At 42.5% G+C, this 21,665-nt stretch overlaps 1 protein-coding gene and 1 non-coding gene across 3 annotated transcripts in view; one reads left to right on the top strand and one right to left on the bottom strand.

Moving 5' to 3' along the window:
• The window catches only part of A1CF (APOBEC1 complementation factor), a 133,644-nt gene that overhangs the window by 103,721 nt on the left and 8,258 nt on the right, over positions 1-21,665 (top strand). Inside the window, exons 9-11 of one of the 2 annotated variants that reach the window (XM_038744037.1) lie at positions 3,731-3,915; positions 7,329-7,465; positions 13,725-13,861. In XM_038744037.1, the coding sequence (XP_038599965.1) occupies positions 3,731-3,915; positions 7,329-7,465; positions 13,725-13,861 (459 nt within the window). Of the gene's footprint in view, positions 1-3,706; positions 3,916-7,328; positions 7,466-13,724; positions 13,862-21,665 lie in introns of both variants that reach the window. The other variant, XM_038744036.1, reaches the window with a different exon arrangement.
• LOC119925937 lies at positions 6,194-6,317 on the bottom strand. Its single transcript, XR_005449861.1, has one exon. It is a non-coding gene; the product is annotated as a U6atac minor spliceosomal RNA (small nuclear RNA).

Below are 21,665 nucleotides of genomic sequence, written 5' to 3'. Positions count from 1 at the left end.
CCCAGTTGAAACATGGACTTTGTCCAAACTAATAGCTTGTGTCCACCCCAGGGCTTAATATAGTGTCTGCCACATAGTAAACACTTAACAAATACCATAAAAAAACAAACAAACAGCCCTCTTCCTTCCTTTCCTGTTTCCACCTAAGCCGGCGGGCATGTTAAACTCAGGCCTTCGCTAAGCAGCACATGGGATCCTACATGAACTGTACTTCAAAAATCTGCAGATTACAAAAAAAGTCCATGTAATATTATTAACATTCCAGCCTGCTATTATTAAATAGAAGAAAAAAATTAGTGACTAGTACTCTGCTATTCTATGGCAGATCCATGGGCCCAATTTCAGGAGTGGAGAGGAAGGTGGTCCCAGAAGAAGGAAGGAAAGGGAAAAACTGAGGCAGAGACCAAGAGTCAGAGGAGACCGAGGCAAATGGAAGGCAAAAAGGGACGGCAAGGACAGAGACACTGAAAGACGCAGTCAAATAGAGGAGCAGAGTTCCAGAAAATCAAAAGGACAGGGACAGAGACAGTAAGACTAGAGAGGCAGACACCCCTCGCAAACACACACACACACACACATACACACACACGCACACATGAACACGTAAGCCTGTATGCATGCCTAGGTGCTATTTCCCTTCAGTTGATGACAGCAGCAGCAGCAGCAGCAGGAGGAGAGAGATTCAGGAGAGTTTTCCTCCCTCCTCAACCTCTACCAGGCAACCCATATTCTAGTTAAGAAATGTGTGGATTCTGCAGTAGGTTTTCAGCCTAGCTTGAGTCTTGCTCTGTGCAGATTAATCCCCTGCCTTTCAGCAAATGGGCTCTTAGGCTAGCAACGGCTCTTCCTGCCATTTAATTTCCTTCCAAGTCTCGGGCAAAAATTCCAGTGATTTAATATTATGCAATGTGCTGCTAGTTGGCCAAACTTCATTTTCCATTAGATTCCAATAAAAAGCCTAAATTGAAATGCCGATCATGCAGACTGGTGACTTGAGCCATGGGATGCAGAATGTCCTTTTCTGGCAGCCTCTCTGGATCATGCCAGCTTTGCAGTAGCTTAGTTAAAAATTGGTTCTGATAATGATCCCAGAACAGGCCAATGGCACCATTCATTCATTTAGTCATATTTATGTGCTTTGCACATAGTAAGCGCTTAACAAATGCCATCATTATTATTATTTATTGAGCACTTCCTGTGTGCAGAGCACTGTACTAAGGCACCAGTGGGTAGGGATGTGAACCTTGTGCCCTGGAAAGGATTGGCCTGCATCTCGTCATCTGGGCCTATTGCCCAGAAAGAAACCTCGAAGTCGTGCACTTCAGTAACCCTGCCTCCACTTTGCTATGACACCGGAGAGGCCTGGGTGAAGATGTAGATCACCGTTGCCTTATAGTCTTCATACTGAAATCATAGGGAGATGAATTAATTAACAAATTAATTAATATGGTGCCTCCCTCCTTTCATCTCTCTCTGCAGCATGTCAGTCAATCGTCGGTGTGTGAAGAGGTTAGCTACAAATTGTAACAACCCACTTAATCAGTACCAATTAAAGTAGTCCATTTTTTCCAGATCTGTTCATTATTCTGGCCATCCACTCTCATGCCTGACCTGGATTTGTATTTTAAGCCAACTCTGACTTGTACAGATAGTTGCTCCTACATTGTTACGAAAAGGTAGAGAAAGAATACCCAAAAAACACTTTCATTTTTATAGAAAAACAAGTCTTTAGTAAAACTCGGCCTCAGACCCACAGTACATATCCATAATCTCTTTTAATGCCAATAATAATAATAATAATAGTATTTGTTAAGCGCTCACTATGTGCCCAGCACTGTTCTAAATGCTGGAGTAGATACAAGGTAATCAGGTTGTCCCACATGGGGCTCACAGTCTTAATCCCCATTTGACAGATGAGGTAACTGAGGCAAAGAGAAGTTAAGTAACTTGCCCAAAGTCACACAGCTGATAAGTGGCAAATCCGGGATTAGAACCCACGACCTCTGACTCCCAAGCCCTAACTCTTTCCACTAAGCCATGCTGCTTCTCTCTCTCCCATTAGACTGTAAGCTCCTTGTGTTCTAAGAACACACCAATTCCTCTGTATTGTACTCCCCCAAGGACTTAGTACAGTGCTCCGCAAAGAGTAAGCACTCAATAAATTCCATTAATTGATTGAGAGTCTCAACAGAAAAGCCGAGGAATGAAAGTTTTAAACTGCTCTCATGTAATAATAATAGTGTACACGTGTACATAGCCATAACTTTAATTAATGCCTGTTTACTTGTTTTGATGTGTATCTCCCCTCTTATAGACTGTGAGCCCATTGTGGGCAGAGATTGTCTCTCTTTGTTGCTGAATTGTACTTTTTAAGTGCTTAGTACAGTGCTATGCACACAGTAAGCGCTCAATAAATATGATTGAATGAATGAATGAATGGCATTTATCAAGTGCTTACTTTATGCTAAGTGCTGGGATAGATACAAGGTTATGCTATTGGACAAATTCCCTATCCCACACAGGGCTCACAAGTATATCTTATCCTTATTTGTACGGGGAGGAAACTGAAGCCCAGAGAGGCTAAGTGACATACTCCAAGTCACATGCAGGAGGCCAGGGGCAGAACTGGGACTCGAACCCAGGTCCCATGACTTCCAGTCCCATGCTCTTTCCACTAGGTATTTGGCCCCAGGAAAGGGGAACTTTGTCTCTTACTTTGCAGGTGAATTGAGGTGACAGTCCAAGGAAATGGTGTCTTCTGTTTCTTTCAGCAGAACCCAGTAGACTTGCTTCCCCTAAAGTTGTTGAAAAACAACACTCTCTTTACTGCAGAAATTCACTTTATGATTACCTACCTCCCTAAATGATGGCAAATTTGTTCACCCTAAGGCTTACTTGGGATTCCCAATGTATGTCAATTGTGAGTCTAAATTCAGCAGGTGTGAAGTGAACCAGTTGTAATATAGGGGGAATTGATCTTTGTTTCAAAAGAAGGAAAAATGAGTGCCCTGTAACTCCATTAGCTATCTTGAAATTGTACCTTGGATGCAGGGTAATAATTTAGTGATTTTTGTTCTGTCCCTCTGTAGCACCAATAGAAAATCAAAGTAGTAATGTGATAACAACAAAAATTGATATATAATCTATGGATGAACTCATTGGAAAGTTAAGCCTCATGTTGATTGAACTTAAGAAGAGAAGATGGGAAATTCATAATATACTTTCAAGTTACAGTCTCTCAGCTCACCGGAGAAAAAGATAGGCTGGATCTTGGCCTTATTGATGTACTATGTCCTATTCCATACTGAACAAACAATATAATCGGAAGGGTGATGTTATACTGGGATTCTTTGGTTGGGAAATTGTCATTTCTTCTAGCCTGAAACAAAACATTTATGAAACATAAATTGCAGGCTGCAATAGCCTCAAACCATCTTCCGCTCCTCCTCGAGTCAACTCATATGGTATTAAAGAACTCAGAACCTTAGAACTTGCTTGGAAATTAACTGCATTATGCATGTCATTACTTTCCTCCAAAGAAAGTAAAGGGAATTTCTACTTTAAGATGAATTTTATGTGAGCAATTAGAATCCTAATACCCATCTTCTGATCATAAATCAGTGTGAGGCTAACTTTTCCATTACAGTAAGAATCAGGGTGACCTTCCGGTGATTTGATTCAGTTCAATGCCTTCTTACATTCCTAGAAATTTACATGAATATACCTGTAGGGGCTGCGGGAGTTAGAGGACTGGGAGGCCGTGGATATTTGGCGTATACGGGCCTGGGTCGTGGATACCAGGTTAAAGGAGACAAGAGAGGAGAAGACAAACTCTTCGATATTTTGCCTGGAATGGAGCTGACGCCAATGAATCCCATCACTTTGAAACCCCAAGGAATTAAACTTGCGCCTCAAGTGAGTAATGTTAATTGGCAGAAATACAAGCTAACTGGACCTATTGGCCATTTTCCAACTTGATTGCATTTGTTTTGTTGCCTGTCTCCCCCTTCTAGACTGTGAGCCCGTTGTTGGGTAGGGACCGTCTCTATACGTTGCCAACTTGTACTTCCCAAGGGCTAAGTACAGTGCTCTGCACACAGTAAGCACTCAATAAATACCACTGAATGAATTAATTAATTAATTAATTAATTTCCATGTAGTTGAGTCTGTGATTGGGCCTAGCCTGGGCCCAAAACTACCTGAGCCAGTCTGTAGGAGGGTAGGCTGTTTTCAGGACCATGAGAAGCAGCGTGGCTAAGTGATCTTGAGCAGAGGCTTGGGAGTCAAAAAGTCATGGGTTCAATCTCAGCTCTACCACTAGTCCGCTGTGTGACCTTGGGCAAGTCACTTCACTTCTCTGGACCTCGGTTACTTCATCTATAAAATAAGGATTGAGACTGTGAACCTCTTGGGGACAGGGACTATATCCAACTTGATTTCCTTGTATCCACCCTAGTGCTTAGTATTCATTCATATTTATTGAACACTTACTGTGTGCAAAGCACAGTACTAAGCTCTTTGGAGAGTACAATATAAGAGCAGACACATTCCTCTTCACCACGACCTGCTTGGCACATAGTAAGAGCTTAACAAATACCACAAATATTATTATTATTGTTACTTTTATTACTGGGGCCCAACCTCTTTGTGCTGAGATTTTGTTGGGGAACTATTGGAACTAGGTAGATTCAAACTTGTTCTCTTTGAATCAATCAATCAATCAGTTGTATTTATTGAGCACGTACTGTGTGCAGAGCACTGTACTAAGCGCTTGGGAAGTACAAGTTGGCAACATATAGAGACAGTCCCTACCCAACAGTGGGTTTGAAGAAATCCTGTTCTCCTCTGAAGTTGTGGTTGTTTTTCTTAAAGGCTATTTTAGATAGTGCCCTGTTCCAAATGTGTAGCCACAAATGGTTAAAATCAAATCATTCTGGAAAGTTAAAATAAGGTGAGTCCAATCCATCAAACAATCAATGGGATTTACCAAGTGCTTACTGTGAGTGGCTTCATACTAAGCACTTGGTAAAGTACAATATAATAGAGTTGGTAGATGCAATCCCTGAAAGCAGAAAGCAATAGACTAAAGTCAAGAGTAGAATGTGTTTGTGACCTTGTGATCAGGAACCAAAGACTTAGTTCTATAACTCCCTTGATTTAGGACCCCTGCAGCTATCATAGCAGCAGAAACAACAGCAGTGTCTGTGATTTCTCTACTTATTTTCTTCTTCTGGTGCTACTTCATTCCCAGCTGGGCTGTACTTATCAGTGCTGGGAGATTGGGAAGAAGTGGATTGATATTGGCAGGACCCTATATAAATAGAAAAGACTTCATGGGTTCTTCTCTGACATGGAAGTGCAAGGGCACTTAGGTCCCTTGCATGCTGAGTCTACCTTGCTTGATGTGCTGTGTGCCCAGGGCAGATTTATGGGAATAGCATCACACACACACACACAATATCTTACACAGTTACACTTAAGCCCATTGTTGGGTAGGGACCATCTCTATAATGCCAACTTGCACTTCCCAAGTGCGTAGTTTAGTACTCTGCACACAGTAAGCGCTCAATAAATATGATTGAATGAATGAATGAATACACATCCAAAAGAGACTGCAGCAGAGTGAAAGCTAGGTTTTTTTGGTTTGTTTATGTGTTTTTAATGATGTCTGTTAAGTACCAACTGTGCCAAGTACTGTACCAAGCCCTGGGGTAAAGAGAAGATAATCAGATCAGTACATGCAGCTCAAAGTCCAAGTAGTAGGGAAGAACAGATCTTGAATCTCTGCTGTGGAGCTTCTCAAATCATCCATTGCACAATGTTCTTGTTGATTTGTGTGGCTTCATTCTTTACAAGAATCATTTTAACTTGCTTACGAATTTCACCTGCTTTTAATGCTATTGTTGAGAAAAGCCCTCCCTTCCTCCATGAAAGCAGTGGAGGACTCTTTCAATTCACAAAAGGGATAATAATAATAATAATGATGGCATTTGTTAAGTGCTTACTATGTGCGAAACATTGTTCTAAGCGCTGGGGGGATACAAGGTGATCAGGTTGTCCAATGTGGGGCTCCCAGTCTTAATCCCCATATTACAGATGAGGTAACTGAGGTCCAGAGAAGTTAAGTGACTTGCCCAAAGTCACACAGCTGACAAGCGGAGGAGTCGGGATTAGAACCCATGACCTCTGACTCCCAAGCCCGTGCTCTTTCCACTGAGCCATGCTGCATCGGAACCATATGTGTGTTGCTTAGGCCACTAGGACCTCTTCCATCCTTCTCAAGGGGAGTGCCAACCTTCTCACCATTCATAAAACACCTCTCCTTTCATACAACACTATGTAGACCATTGAAAAGGTATGCAGTCTCAGACACAAATTTGTCTGTACATTGTCGAGAGGCAAAATGTGAAACAGCATGATTTGCGGAGTCAGGAGAACTGCGTTCTAATCCCAGTTCTGCCATGGCCTGCTGTTTGACCTTGGGCAAGTCACTTAACCTCAGTCCTCTCATCTGTAAAATGGAAATAGGCCACTTGCTCTCCCTCTCTCTTGGACTGGGGCCCCTATAGGAGACAGAATCTCTCTATCCTGATCATCTTGTAGCTCCTCCAGTGCTTAGCACATAGTAAACACTTGATAAATGTCATTATTCTTACTATGATTTTATAAGGAAGGTAGTAAATTGAAAAACGAAGGACGTTTTGCATCTTGCAAGGGGAATAAGTAGTGGAGAAGGGAGAGGGCCAATAGCAACAAATATAGATAAGATGATTCAAGTTTTTATTGGATCCCTTCTTTAAAATTCACACTACTATGCTGCATACTCCTGACCCCACTGTCCCTATTTGAATGGGGAGGGAAGCTGAAACCCCATAAACCAATAAATCAATCAGATTTGCTTAGTGCTTAGTCTGTGCAGAGCAATCTACTATGCACCTAGGAGAGTACAATATAACAGAGTTCAGTAGACACATTCCCAGCCCACAAGGAAGCGAATGAAACATAATTACTGGGAAACCCTCTCAAAACTGCTGGAACTCCAGAAACATAGAACCATTCAATTTAAGATGGGAAAGTATGCTCTGGGGACAATTTCCATGCTAAAAAAAATGCCCCGGATGTAATAATAATAATAATAATTGTGGTATTTGTTAAGCACTTACTATGTGCCAGGCACTGTACTAAGGGCTGGGGCACTAGTGCGTGACAGTTATTTTCACAAATACGTGGATGTTCATTTGTAAGTAGAGTTCATCGTCCAATCGCAACTCATGGCACCATTTGACCTTGAACATCTTACGGAGAAATTGCCCTTCTCCCCCATCTAGATATTAGAAGAACTCTGCCAGAAGAATAACTGGGGGCAGCCTGTCTACCAGCTACACTCTGCCGTTGGCCAAGATCAGAGACAACTGTTCCTGTACAAAATAACCATCCCTGCTCTTGCCAACCAGAACCCCACTCTGTGAGTATCTTTTTCACATTCTGGAAAGTGGCTGTGCATTGCAGTTAAGTTAAATTTAGTAGTGGCATTATTTAGGGTGCTTGTCGATGCCAGCATCTGTAGTTAGTTCGAATCGAGGGGCAAAAACTATCAAAGAGACCTAGCTCTGCTAACTAGATAGCCATAAAGCTATTTACTGAGCTTCTTTTGAGTGTGAAGCTCTGTATAACCACTAAGTATGGTAGAGTCAATTATTCTTGTGGTTTCAAAGCCTAAAATATTGATCCTAACAGACTGTGATTCCTAACAGATTATTTAACAGGAAATAGGCAGGAAATGAGAAAGTAGTAGACGGTTCCAATGAACCCAAATATCTTTAATGGAAGTGTTTCGGTGAATGCAGAATCAAAAAAGAATCGAGAATCGAGAAGCAGCGTGGCTCAGTGGAAAGAGCCTGGGCTTTGGAGTCAGAGGTCATGGGTTCAAACCCCGGCTCTGCCAACTGTCAGCTGTATGAATTTGGGCAAGTCACTTCACTTCTCTGGGCCTCAGTTACTTCATCTGTAAAATGGGGATTAAGACTGTGAGCCCCCCGCAGGACAACCTGATCACCTTGTAACCTCCCCAGAGCTAATAACAGTGTTTTGCACATAGTAAGCACTTAATAAATGCCATCATTATTATTATTATCAAAAACTAATGGTATTTGTTAAGTGCTTACTATGTGCCAGGCACTGTAACAACCAATGGGGTGGATACAAGAAAATCTGGTTGGACACAGTGAAGTGACTTGCCCAAGGTCACACAGCAGACAAGTGGCAGAGGAGGGATTAGAACCCATGATGTTCTGACTCCAAGGCCCAAGCTCTATCCACTATGCCAAGCTGCTTCTCTAAGCTATATACAGCAATAATTGTACTCAGTTTGTAAGTTCCTTTAGCAAAGGAATCATATCCTTTTTCTGTAGGTTCCCTAAGTATAGTAAGGTGGCCTGCATACATGGCACTTAGGTTATATTTATGTGTAGGTAGATACACGTCTGTGTATCTATGTTTATATATATATATATATATATATATATATATATATATATGTCAAGTGCAGCATATGTAGACTACGATTATAGATTACTATTTACAGCACCATATACACATAAATCATCAGTAGATCTTAACATATAACATATTTTTAAAAAATACATTAAATAAAATATGCGCACATATAAACCTATCAGAAAAAAAATGTATGAATGTGTAGGAATATGATTTTAAAAAGAGTTCCTTCTACAGTATGCCATGAAAATGTAGTTAGGACCTGTTCTTGCCTCTTACCCAATTTTGCTAAAGCTTTACTTCCCTAGGTAGGGCTTCTTGACACTTCTTGAAGATGCTGTTGAAAGGCACTGGGGTCTCTCTAGTAACAAGAGACCAATATAGAGCTGCCTCCTTACATTCATTCATTGTCGTATTTATTGAGCGCTTACTGTGTGCAGAGCACTGTACTAAGTGCTTGGGAAGTACAAGTTGGCAACATATAGAGACAGTCCCTACCCAACAGTGGGCTCACAGTCTAGAAGTGGGAAACAGACAACAAGACAAAACATATGAACAAAATAAAATGAATAGAATAAATATATATGTATAAATAGAGTAATAATAAATAGAGTAATAATAAATAAATAAATAGAGTAATAGAGTAATATAAATAAATAGAGTAATATATATATTACTTACATATATTTACATATAACTCGAGTTTAGAATTTGGGGTGAAAAAAAGAAGAGAACGAATTCCCTTTATCACCAGCAGGTCATGGACTTCAATTTATTTTTCCAGTAACGGAGCTGACTAGTACTGAGTTATCCAGAGACGTAGCATGGCCTAGTAGAAAGAGCTTGGTCCTGGGAGCCACGGGGCTTGGGTTCTAATCCTGCCTCTGCCACTTGTTGGCTGTGTGACCTTGGGCAAATCACTTAACGTCTCTGTTCCTCCAAAAAACGGGGATTATCAATCAGTAGTATTTATTGAGGGCTTACCATGTGCAGAGCACTGTACTAAGTACTTATCCAAGGCAATTATCTTCTATCTACCTTAGCACTTAGAACAGTGCCTGGCACATAGTAAGTGTTTAACAAATACCATTAAAAAAAAATTATCTTACCCTGTCACCTTTTACTTAATAGCACACTTTGAGTGGTGGTTAAAGTGAGAATGGGGGCAGTCTGGAGCCAAGGAACAGCTTATGTCTATTAGATGTCCTCAGCAAGTTGGTCATAAAGAAGATTTCCTTTAAAGAAAAACTTCTGGGAGAGTGGATCTAGCCCTTTACCCCAACAAATCACTCCCTCAATCCCCCACTTAACCTTAACAGACAGGACACGACGAAAAATTCAGTGGGTGCTGCTGAAAAGGATGTTTATTTTCTAATGAGAAGCAGCGTGGCTCAGTGGAAAGAGCACGGGCTTTGGAGTCAGAGGTCAGGGGTTCAACTCCCTGCTCCACCATCAGCTGTGTGACATTGGGCAAGTCACTTAACTTCTCTGTGCCTCAGTTACCTCATCTGTAAAATGGGGATTAAAACTGTGAGCCCCCCGTGGGAAACCTGATCACCTTGTAACTTCCCCAGTGCTTAGAACAGTGCTTTGCACATAGTAAGTGCTTAACAAATACCATCATCATTATTATTATTATTTATGTTAACTTCTTGGAGATTGAATTGGAAAATAGAATATCAGGTTACCCTATAATTTGTAATCTGAACCAGGCCAAGGAAGCTTCTGAATCTTGAATTCCTTCCCCTCCCCACAGCACCTGCATATATGTATATATGTTTGTACGTATTTATTACTCTATTTATTTGACTTGTACATATTTATTCTATTTATTTTATTTTGTTAATATGTTTTGTTTTGTTGTCCGTCTCCCCCTTCTAGACTGTGAGCCCGCTGTTGGGTAGGAACCATCTCTATATGTTGCCAACTTTTACTTCCCAAGCACTTAGTACAGTGCTCTACACACAGTAAGCACTCAATAAATATGACTGACTGACTGACTGACTGATTGAATGAATGAATGAATGAATGAATAAGAGCAAATTCAAGATCAGGACCTTAAAATCAGCTTTGAGAGACTATAATTAATTTCCGGCAATTTCCAGGCTCCTCTGGGTCCTAAAACCTCCTGTTAGCCCATTATTTTAATGCATGTTTGGAAGCATCCTGTTCAATGTTCCACAAGTTCCTGCTCCCCGGTAGCTGCCACCATTCTATGCTGAAGCCCGGGCATCTCCCTTAAGAAAAAGGGGTCATTGAAGTACCCTGTCACCACCCCCACACCCAGGATAGGCTGCAGGGAGTTCATGGAGAAAGTGCTTTCTCTCCCTCCCACAGCTCCGCAGGTCCATGTGTTGTCCCCAAATCCTGGAGCTTCTCCTCCAGCCCTTCCTCAACTGACACCAAGACCTCAACAACATTTAATAGCTTCTTAACACGGTAACAATGGAAACAAATCCAAGGTTCAAACCACTTCCCCTGGATCTAATACTGATCCCCCTGCCAGGATACTGCATACTTCCCTGTAGGAATCTTGGAGCTCATGTTCCTCTGGTCCTTCTTCCTCTTCTCTCAGGTTATCCCAGGCTCAAGTAGTTGGGTCTCAGGTTGTTCTTTGTCCTTCTAAGGGGCTGGAGACTCTCTCCTCTGGAGTCATAGCTGCAGGATACCAAACCTCCAAGGTATCGTAACACTTATCTGGAATCCTCTTGATCCCTCCCTGTGTCCTGTGTCCATCCAGGGTCCATAGCATGAGCTCCACCCATGTCCTAATCTCCTAGTTCCTTACTCATCATCCCCTCCTCAAAATAGCTGAGGGTCTTCTTCTCCAACTACATGGCCGCCTTACTTCCTCCCCAGCCCATCTCTCTGACTGTCTCAGCTAAGTCTTCACAGTTCCCTCAGGGAGGGGCACCATGGATTGATTCTCCTGTCTTTCTCCTCCCTCTTCTCAGTGTTGGGGCCAGTGAAATTGATCACCACAACCATTCTTACTACTGACTTCCCTAAGTCTCATCAGTGGAAATTTGGTTAGAAAATTCATCATTCAACTCATTCGTTGTAGACCACTGAGCTGATTCCAAGGATCTGATTCTGCCTTTGTTTTAATCCAAGATTCTCCAAAGATTTGATAGCTGGTGGCACTTGTACTATATGGCAGTTAAGTCTGAAATCCAGCAGGACATTCATTCATTCATTCAATTGTATTTATTGAGCATTTACTGTGTGCAGAGCACTGTATTAAGCTCCTGGAAAGTACAATTCGGCAACAGATAGAGACAATCCCTACCCAACAATGGGCTCACAGTCTAGAAAGGGTAGACAGACAACAAAACAGAACAAGTAGACATGCATCAATAGCATCAAAATAGATAAACAGAATTATAGATATATACACATCATTAATAAAATAAATAGAATAATAAATATGTACAAATATACACAAGGGCTGTGGGGCGGGGAGGAGGGAAGAGCAGAGGGAGGGAGTAGTGGCAATGAGGGGGGAGGAGGAGCAGAGAAAAAAGGGGGCTCAGTCTGGAAAGGCCTCTTGGAGGAGGTGAGTTCTCAGTAGGGCTTTGAAGGGGGGAAGAGAGCTAGTTTGGCGAGTGTGAGGAGGGAGGGCATTCCAGGCGAAGGCGGGACAGGCAAGAACAAAGGAAAGTGAGGAGATTAGTAGCAGAGGAGCGGAGTGTGGGGCTGGGCTGTAGAAGGAGAGAAGGGAGGTAAGAGGGGGCAAGGTGATGGAGAGCTTTGAAGCCAGTGTTGAGGAGTTTTAGCTTGATACCCAAGCGGATATCTCCAAGGTGAGATGTCCTGGAGGCAAGGGGAGATGTGGGATTGCAGGTGAAATGAGAGATAAAGGCTTGAGATACACTGGGAAGTCTTTTGCATGGAGTTGATAGTTCAAGCCATGTGAGTAAATGAGCTTTCTGAGAGAATGAGTGTAGAGTGAGAAGAGAAGAGAAACCTGAAAAGAGCCAGAGTAATCAATCTATTTATTGGGAGCTTATAGTGTGCAGAGTACTGTACTAAGTGCTTGGAAGAGTATAATATAACAGTATAACAGAGTTGGTAGACACATTCCCTGCTTATTCAATCTATCTTACAATCTAGAGGAGGAGGCAGACATTACTATGAATAAATAAATTGTGGATATGTACGTAAGTGCTATGGGGCTGAGGGTGGGGTGAATAAAAGAGACAAGTCCAAGTGCAAAAGTGATGCAGAAGGGAATGGGAAAACAGGAAATATGGTCATAGTCAGGGAAGATATCTAGAAGAAGATGGGCCTGTAATAAAACAGTAAGAGGATGAGAAGCAGTGTGGCTCAGTGGAAAGAGCATGGGCTTTGGAGTCAGAGGTCATGGGTTCAAATCCTGGCTCCGCCACTTGTCAGCTGTGTGACATTGGGCAAGTCACTTAACTTCTCTATATCTCAGTTACCTCATCTGTAAAATGGGGATTAAGACTGTGAGCCCCACATGGGACAACCTGATCACCTTGTAACTTCCCCAGCGCTTAGAACAGTGCTTTGCACATAGTAAGCGCTTAATAAATGTCATCATTATTCTTATTATTATTATGAGAGATTGAGAAGGAGCCAGTGAATGAAACTGAGAAAGAATAGTCAGAAAGGAAAGAGGAGAATCAAGTTAGTACCATGTCAGAACTCCAGGTAGGGATTCAAGGGAGGGAATGGGAGGGTCTGCAGTGTCAAAAACAGCAAAGAGTTTCAAGGAAGCCGTGTCACCTATTGGAAAGAGCATGGGCCTGGGACTCAGAGGACCTGGGTTTTAATCCTGTGACCTTGTCTCAGTTACTTCATTTCTCTGTGCCTCACTTACCTCATCTGTAAAATGGGGATTCAATACCAGTGCTCTCTCCTACTTAGATTGTGAGCCATATGTGGAACAGGGGTTGTGTCTGACCTGATTTTCCTGTACCTTCCCCACTGCTTAGAACAGTGCTTGACACATAGGAAGCCTTTAGCAAATACCACTATTATTATTAGGAGGATCAGGAGGGAGTATGACCTTGTAGACTTGGCTAAAAATAAGTCAACTATGAGAGCTCCTTACACTTTTACTTTTATCATGTGTTCTCCAAGTATCAAACAAGTACAACTCTGAGCCCAGTAGGGGCTCAATCAATACGATGATGATGATGATGATGATGATGATGATGATGATGACGATGATGATGATGATCTGAGATGTTCCTGCATTCCAGACATCCCTTCACCCCTCCAAAACTCAGTGCCTATGTTGACGAAGCCAAGACATATGCCGCTGAGTACACACTTCAGACCTTGGGCATCCCTACTGATGGAGGAGAAGCTCCAACAGCAGCTGCTGCTGCATTTCCAGGTATGTGAAGCTTAGTAGGGTCAGGAAATAAGGAAGCAATAGTGAGGAAAGACAAAATCCAGGGTTTTCTGCATCCGGATGGTCCTGCTATCTGCTCAAAAAGGCACGAGTGGACACGAGTACAGAATTTTTATGGTATTTGTTAAGCATTTACTGTGTGCCAGGCAATGTACTAAACACTGGGGTAAAGTTAATCAGGTTAGACACAGTCCATGTCCCACATAGGGCTCAGAGTTTTAATCCTCATTTTACAGATGGGGTAACTGAGGCACAGGGAAGTTAAGTGACTTGCCCAAGGTCAGACTCTGGACATGTGGCAGAGCTAGGATTAGAACCCAGGTCCTCCTGACGCCCAGGCCTGTGCTCTATCCTCTAGAACAGGCTGCTTCTCTAGAACTCTGGAGTCATACAAAGCTTTAACTTCTAAGACCAAGCAGGATAACTTTTCTCATCCCTTCTCCATCGGGATTTGTTTTAATACACAAATATAATTAAAAATCCTTCAGAAATCAATCAATCAATCAATCAATCGTATTTATTGAGCACTTACTGTGTGCAGAGCACTGTACTAAGCGCTTGGGAAGTACAAGTCGGCAACATATAGAGACAGTCCCCACCCAACAGTGGGCTCAATAATGAGAGAAACTCACTGTAGTCATTTCTAGAATGCAAATTGGACATTTCATTCTTCAATTTGTTCCTTTTGAAAGTAAAAGTAGAATAAGAAAACTTACTGTGGTATTTCTAAAGCGCTTACTATATGTCAAGCACTGTACTAAGCACTAGTGTAGATACAAAGTAATCAGGCCGGACGCTGTCCCTGACCCATTTGGGACTCACAGCTTAAGTAGGAGGGAGTAGGATTGATGCCCTGTTTTACAGATGAGGAAGATGTAGGGAAATGGCATGGCCTAATGGGAAGAGCATAAACCTGGGCATTAGAGGAGCTGGGTTCTAATCCCGGCTCAGTCACTTGTCTGGCAGATGACCTTGAGCAAGCTGCTTAACTTTGCTGTGCCTCAGTTACCTCATCTGAAAAATAGGGAATAAATCCTCCTCTCTCCCATCTAGACTATGAGCCCCATGTGGGACAGGGATTGCATCCAATCTGACTCTCTTGTATCTGCTCCAGCATTTAGTATGGAGCACTTAACGAGTACTATAAATAAGCACATAGGAAGCACTTAATGAGTACTATAAATAAAAAAGAACTAAGGCACAGATAAGTTAAGTGACTAGCCCAAGGTCACATAGCAGGGAGGCAGAGTATAAAACAAATTATAGAGGGAGTAATAATAATAATGGCATTTATTAAGCATTTACACGTGCAAAGCACTGTTCTAAGCACTGAGGGGGATATAAGGTGATCAGGTTGTCCCACGTGGGGCTCACAGATTCCCATTTTCCAGATGAGGTAACTGAGGCACAGAGAAGTTAAGTGACTTGCCCAAAGTCACACAGCTGACAAGTGGTGGAGCCGGGATTTGAAGCAATGACCTCTGACTCCAAAGCCCTTGCACTTTCCACTGAGCCACACTGCTTCTCTAGAAGAGAAGCAGCATGGTGTAGTGGATAGAGCACGGGCCTAGGAGCCAGAAGGTCATGGGTTCTAATCCTGACTCTACCACTTTCATTCATTCATTCAATCATATTTATTGGGTGCTTACTGTGGGCAGAGCACTGTACTAAGCACTTGGGAAGTACAAGTCGGCAACAAACAAGTCAGCGCTTGTTTGCTGTGTGACCTTGGCCAAGTCATTTCACTTCTCTGTGCCTCAGTTACCACAACTGTAAAATGGAGATTGAGATTGTGAGCCCCACGTGGGACAAGGACTGTGTCTGACCTGATTTGCTTGTATCCACCCCAACGCTTAGTACAGTGCTTGGTGCATAGTAAGCGCTTAACAAATGCCATAATTATTATTAATTGCCAACAAAGGTGTATAAATCCACATCATGTGGATGTGAATAAGAGTGCTTAGGTAGCACGTAATCAGAAAAATCTAGAATGGGGAGATAAGAAATTAATCATGACCCTGTGGGAGATGTGATTTCAGAAGGGTTTTGGAGATGGGGATACTAGTGGCCTGCCAGATGTAAAGAGAGAGGGAATATGCTGACTTAGGAGAAGCAGAGTATGCAGTCTGGGTGTAGTGGGAGAACCTAGTAAATAGGTAGGTAGAAGGAAGAGAACTGATAGAATGCTTTAAAGCCAATATTGTGGAGCATTGGCTTAATGCAGAGAGGAATGGGTGGTCATTGAGGATATTTGATGAGTGGGGAGATTTGTGAAAAACCATGTTTTTGAAAAATGCATTGGGCAACAGAGACTGAGGCAGCAGTCAAGGTTGCAAAGACAAGCACTTAGATCAACACCTCTCTCCTTCTCTGCGGTCTTATATTTCCTTCTGCCTTCAGGACAACTCTACTTGGATGTCCCTCTTACACCTCAAACTTAACATATCCAAAACAGAACTCCTCATCTTCCCACCCATACCATGGCCTATCCATGTCTTTCCCATCACTGGAGACAACACCACTATCTTCTCTGCCCAAAACCTTGGCATTATCCTTGATTCATCTTTCTCATTCAATCCACATATTAAATCTGTCACTAAATTCTGTCAGATCTATATTCACAACACTGCTAAAATCCATCCTTTCCTCTCCATCCAAATTGCTAGCTATGCTGAACCAAGCACTGATCATATCCTGCCTAGACTACTGCATCAGCTTCCTGGCTGAAATTCCTGCCTCCCGCCTCTCCCAACTTGGTGGCCCAGATCACTTTTCAAAACAAAACCTCCAATAGTTGCCCATCCACCTCCACATCAACTAGAAATTCCTTACCATCAACCTAAAGCACTATGTCAACCACCCCTCCTATCTTACCTCACTATTTTCCAACTACGCCCAGCCAATGCATTTTGCTCCTCCAATGCCAACCTACTCCCCGTACCTTAACGTCTTCTGTTTCATCACCATCTTTTGCCTGCATCCTCCCTCTGAGCTAGAACTTCCGTCCCCTTAATGTCAGACAGACGCCACCCCCCCCCCCCCCGGACTCCCCATCTTCAAAGCCTTATTAAAATTACATCTTCTCCAAGAGGCCTTCCCTAAGTCGTCATTTCCCCTACCCTCTCTCCCTTCTGCATCATCGATGTATTTGTATCTGTACCCTTTACATACTTGATATTCCCCCCCCACCCTCATCCTCACAGTATTTGTGTATGTGTCCATAATTTATTTTAATATCTGTCTCTCAACTGTCAGCTTCTTTTGGGCAGAGAACATGTCTACCAGCTCTGTTGAATTGTACTCTCCCAAGTGCCCTATTCTGTGCTCTGTATGTAGTAAGTGTTCAATTAATCGATCAATCATATATCTTGACTCCTTATTGTGTGCAGAGCACTATACTTAGTGCTTGGGAGAGGACAATATAACAGAGTTGGTAAACATGTTCCCTGCCCACAGTGAGCCATTGATTAATTGATCAATTAGCCATTGGGTGGAGAAGGAACAAATTCTGGAAATGCTGTGGTGGAAGAGCTGGCAGAATTTTTATGACAGACTGAATATGGGGATTGAAAGAGAAGAAGTAGGCAAGGAGAGCATCACAGTTAATGGTTTGAGGGTGAAGATTGTAGTGTTATCAACTCTGATGGGATCGTTGGGTGGGGAAGAAAGTTTTGGAGGGAAGATAAGTCCTTCGGTTTTGGACAAGTTGAGCTTGAGGTGCCAATAGCACATCCAAGTAGAAATGCCTGGGAGCCTTGAGGAAATGTGAGATTTCAGAGATGGGGAGCTATCAGGGCAAGCAAAGTAGATTTGGGAGTCAGCTAGTTTGAGTTAGTTGAAGCCATGAGCCAATAGACTGTAAGCTCCTTAAGAGTAGGTATTGCGTTTACGTCCTTTATTGTACACTCAGAAGTGTTTAGGTCAGGGCTCAACAGACAATAAATTCTCAATAAATACCACACTGATTGAGAAGAAAAGAGGATTCATAAGAGCTCTGAGGGATGCAGAAACCAAAAATATTCAAAGAATCCGAGAAGTCATGGAAATGATTGTGGAGTCGAGCAGGGAGGATAAAATGAATTCTCTGGGAAGCATGTTAAGAAACTAGCCAAATTGGACAATAAAATTATAAAAAACAGCATTAGAAGCATTAATAAATATATTGTACACATAAAACATTCCTTTAGACACACTTCACATGTACCTGTGTATTTGGATGTGTTGTACCAAAGCAGGCAAGGTGTATGGAGTTAGTATACTACACTTTGTTGAGATTCTAAGGGGCAGTTTCACTTTAAAAATACTCCAGCCAGTTTCCTGCCCTAGAAGTCTGCAAAAGCCACAAAAAAAAAATCAATGAGTCTGGGACCGTGCATTGCTCTGTGGCATATAAGCCAAATGGATTCTTTATTGAACACAGAGCCTCGCTTAACTATAATTATCTCTTCCTCCTCCCCACCTCCTCTATTTAAGGGTCTTGAGAAATATATTGTAGGTTCTGTCTGTGATAATGATTGCAAGATTGTTTTGGTTCAGTTTTGACGATGTTCCATAGCTCCTGGAGGAAGATTGAATTTGTCCTCTATAACCAAAGTGGCAGTCATACTGCATTGGCATCTTTTACCCTCTGGCAGTATGATTTTCCAAGGGCTAAAAGCTGGAAAAACATGTCCTTAGTATCATCAGCCTCATTTGTATGGTGGGGAAGAATCGCAGTGCCACTTATGAAAGGAACACTGACTGGTTTTCTTTCATCTTCAGGGATGTCTGGGTCTCTGCCCCGCATTCTCAACATCCTTCACAGTATCACAGACCAGTATGAATGACAAAATATAAGAGCTTTAATTCAGAGACCTGAGTGTAGGGACAGCCACTGTAAAGAACTAATCATCTGTTGCTTTTCAGTCAGAAGCGATTTTTTGGTTCCCAGTCTTTTAACTAAGGAGGTTTCTCTGTATATTTATTATTATTTTTGCCCACTAAGAGTCACACTAAGAGGTCTGAGTTTTGTTAGGATAGAACCAGCTTTATCCAGACCCTCAAAACTTACCCTTCAACCTTTGGGATCAGATTTTTAATCTTGTTTGTTCTTCTTCCAGGACATTTCCCACATCCTCCCCTTCCTCTCTACCCAAACAACCATCATCCTGGTTCAAGCATTTGACATAATACAATTGTCACTGGATTCGCTTGCTCCCTAGTCTACTGACCTCCATTCTCTCCCTGTCTTCGGTCAATACTACATGCAACTTCCTAGGTCATTACCTTAGAATATCAATTGACAAATGTCTCTCCACTCCTCAAAAGTCTCCAGTGATTACCAATTTCCCTCCACATCCTGCAGAATTTCCTTACCATTGACTCCAATGCTTTCCACCGGAGGCATTATCTTTCATATTCCATCACTTCCCTGGATATCCCTGTTCACATTCTCCGTTTCTCCCAAGTTAACCATCTATTTTGTTCTCAACTCTTCCACCTTTGACCATCTGTGTCCTCCTCTAGACTGTAAGCTTGTGGTGGCCAACTCTCTTGTACTCTCCCAAGTGCTTAGTGTAGGGCTCTGCACATAGTAAGTGCTCAATAAATACCATTAATTGATATGCTTACATTGCCCCTGCTGCCTGGGACTCCCTCCCCTGTCAAGTGCACCCAACCGCAGCACTCCATATCTTCAAAGCCCTCCTAAAATCCCTACTTTCTGTAACAGTTATTCCCCCATTAATTTCTAACAGCCAAAGCTGCATCAAACCAAAAGCTAAGCTAAGCATTTATTGATTGATAATTATAGTTGTGACATTTGTTAAGCACTTACTATGTGCCAAGTGCTGTATTAAGTGTTGGAGTAGATACAAGATAATCAATCAGGTCAGACACAGTCCCTGTCCCAGATGGGGCTCACAGTTTAGAAAGGAGAATAGGCATTTAACCCTCATTTTACAGATCAGCAAACTGAGGCACAGAGAAGTAAAGTGATTTGCCTAATGTCACATAGCATACACATGGCAAAGCTGAGGTTAGGTCTCCTGACTCCGATAACTTTGATCTTTCCATTAGGCCATGCTGCTTCTAATTAAGCAACTGGGTATAAATGTACATTCAATTATTGATTTCAGATAGCTCTGCTATCTTTGTTCTTCCTCCTGCTTCTGTTTGTAAATAACTTGTTTTTACCTCTCTCCACTAGACTGCAAGTCTCTAGAAAGCAAGGAGCATGCTTTGTGCTTCTGCTACAATAATAATAATAATAATACTTGTTAAGCACTGACTGTGAGCCAAGCACTGTTCTAAGTGCTGGTTTAGATACGAGTTAATCAAACTGGACGGAACCCATGTCCCACATGTGACTCACACTCATGATGAGGGAATTAAGGCCCAGAGAAGTGAATTGACTTGCCCAAAGTCACACAGCAGACATGTGGTGGAGCCAGAATTAGAACCCAGGTCCTTCTGACTCCCGGTCCTGTGTTCTATCCACTAAGCCACACTCCCACAATAATTTAGTACAGTGCTCTGCATACAATAGGTGCTCAATAAATACATCATTGCTTAGGAGGAGGAGGAGGTCACTCTGATAAGGAAACTCTGGGTGCCTGCACTGTGCTTCAGGCCCAGCTCAGCCAGATCTGTAACCCCCAGAGAATGCCTCAAAGCTTGATAATCCCAATTATAATGTAACCCAATCATCATCATCATTATCAATAGTATTTATTGAGCACTTACTATGTGCAGAGCACTGTACTAAGCGCTTGGGAAGTACAAATTGGCAACCCAATGGTCACTGGGTGCTCACCCATTCTGCACTTTGAACTTTATGTGCAAATGACTGCATTAGGATGCTCTAATGCCTCAGGTAGAATGTTAGGATATCATAAGGCCGTAACTCCCAGGTGTTGCTCTCTTTTTATGATATTTGTTAAATGCTACCCACGTACCGGGCACTGCACTAAGCCCTGGAGGAGATTCAAGTTATTCAGGCTGAGCACAGTCCCTGTCCTGCAGGAGGCTCACTGTCCAAGTAAGAGGGAGAAGGATGTAACCCCCATTTTACAGATGAGGAAAATAAGGCAGAGAGAAGTTAAGTGACTTGCCCAAGGTCACACAGAAGACAAGTGTCAGAGCCAGTCTACTTGTTCCATGGACCTCCTTTGTAGAGAGAGAGGATGTGCCCGGAGGAGAAGCAGTGTGGTTCAGTGGAAAGAGCCTGGGCTTTGGAGTCAGAGGTCATGGGTTCAAATCCCAGCTCCACCAAATGTCAGCTGTGTGACTTTGGGCAAGTCACTTCACTTCTACAGGCCTCAATTCCCTCATCTGTAAAATGGGGATGAAGTCTGTGAGCCCCCCGTGGGACAACCTGATTGCCTTGTACCCTCCTAGTGGTTAGAACAGTGCTTTGCACATAGTAAGCGCTTAATAAATTATTATTATTAGTATTATTAATAGTAGGCACAGGCAGGGGTGTCTGCCCTCAGTACAGCTGCTACCTCTGCCCTCCTCCTTTGGAGAGGTCCATTTTACTTGAGCTTACTGGGTTTCTCTCCCAGAAACAGGGGAGGATGGATAGGAAGAAGTGGTACTGGTGCCTAACTGGAGAGGAAAAAATCTTGCGGGAAATAGGAGTCAGGCTGTCTTCCCTCTAAAGTCACGAGAAGGAGAAACTGTTACCAATCTGGACTCCCAGAAGAGAATCAAAACCCCATTAACATGAAGTCATTGTTTCAGGAGTCTAGGCACACATGGCGCGTAAAATTTACTGATTTTTTTATAGTATTTGTAAAGTACTTAC

This window comes from Tachyglossus aculeatus, chromosome 3, assembly GCF_015852505.1.
Source record: "Tachyglossus aculeatus isolate mTacAcu1 chromosome 3, mTacAcu1.pri, whole genome shotgun sequence".
Classification (NCBI taxonomy): Eukaryota; Metazoa; Chordata; class Mammalia; order Monotremata; family Tachyglossidae; genus Tachyglossus; species Tachyglossus aculeatus.
This window is presented reverse-complemented; position numbering and strand designations above follow the sequence as displayed.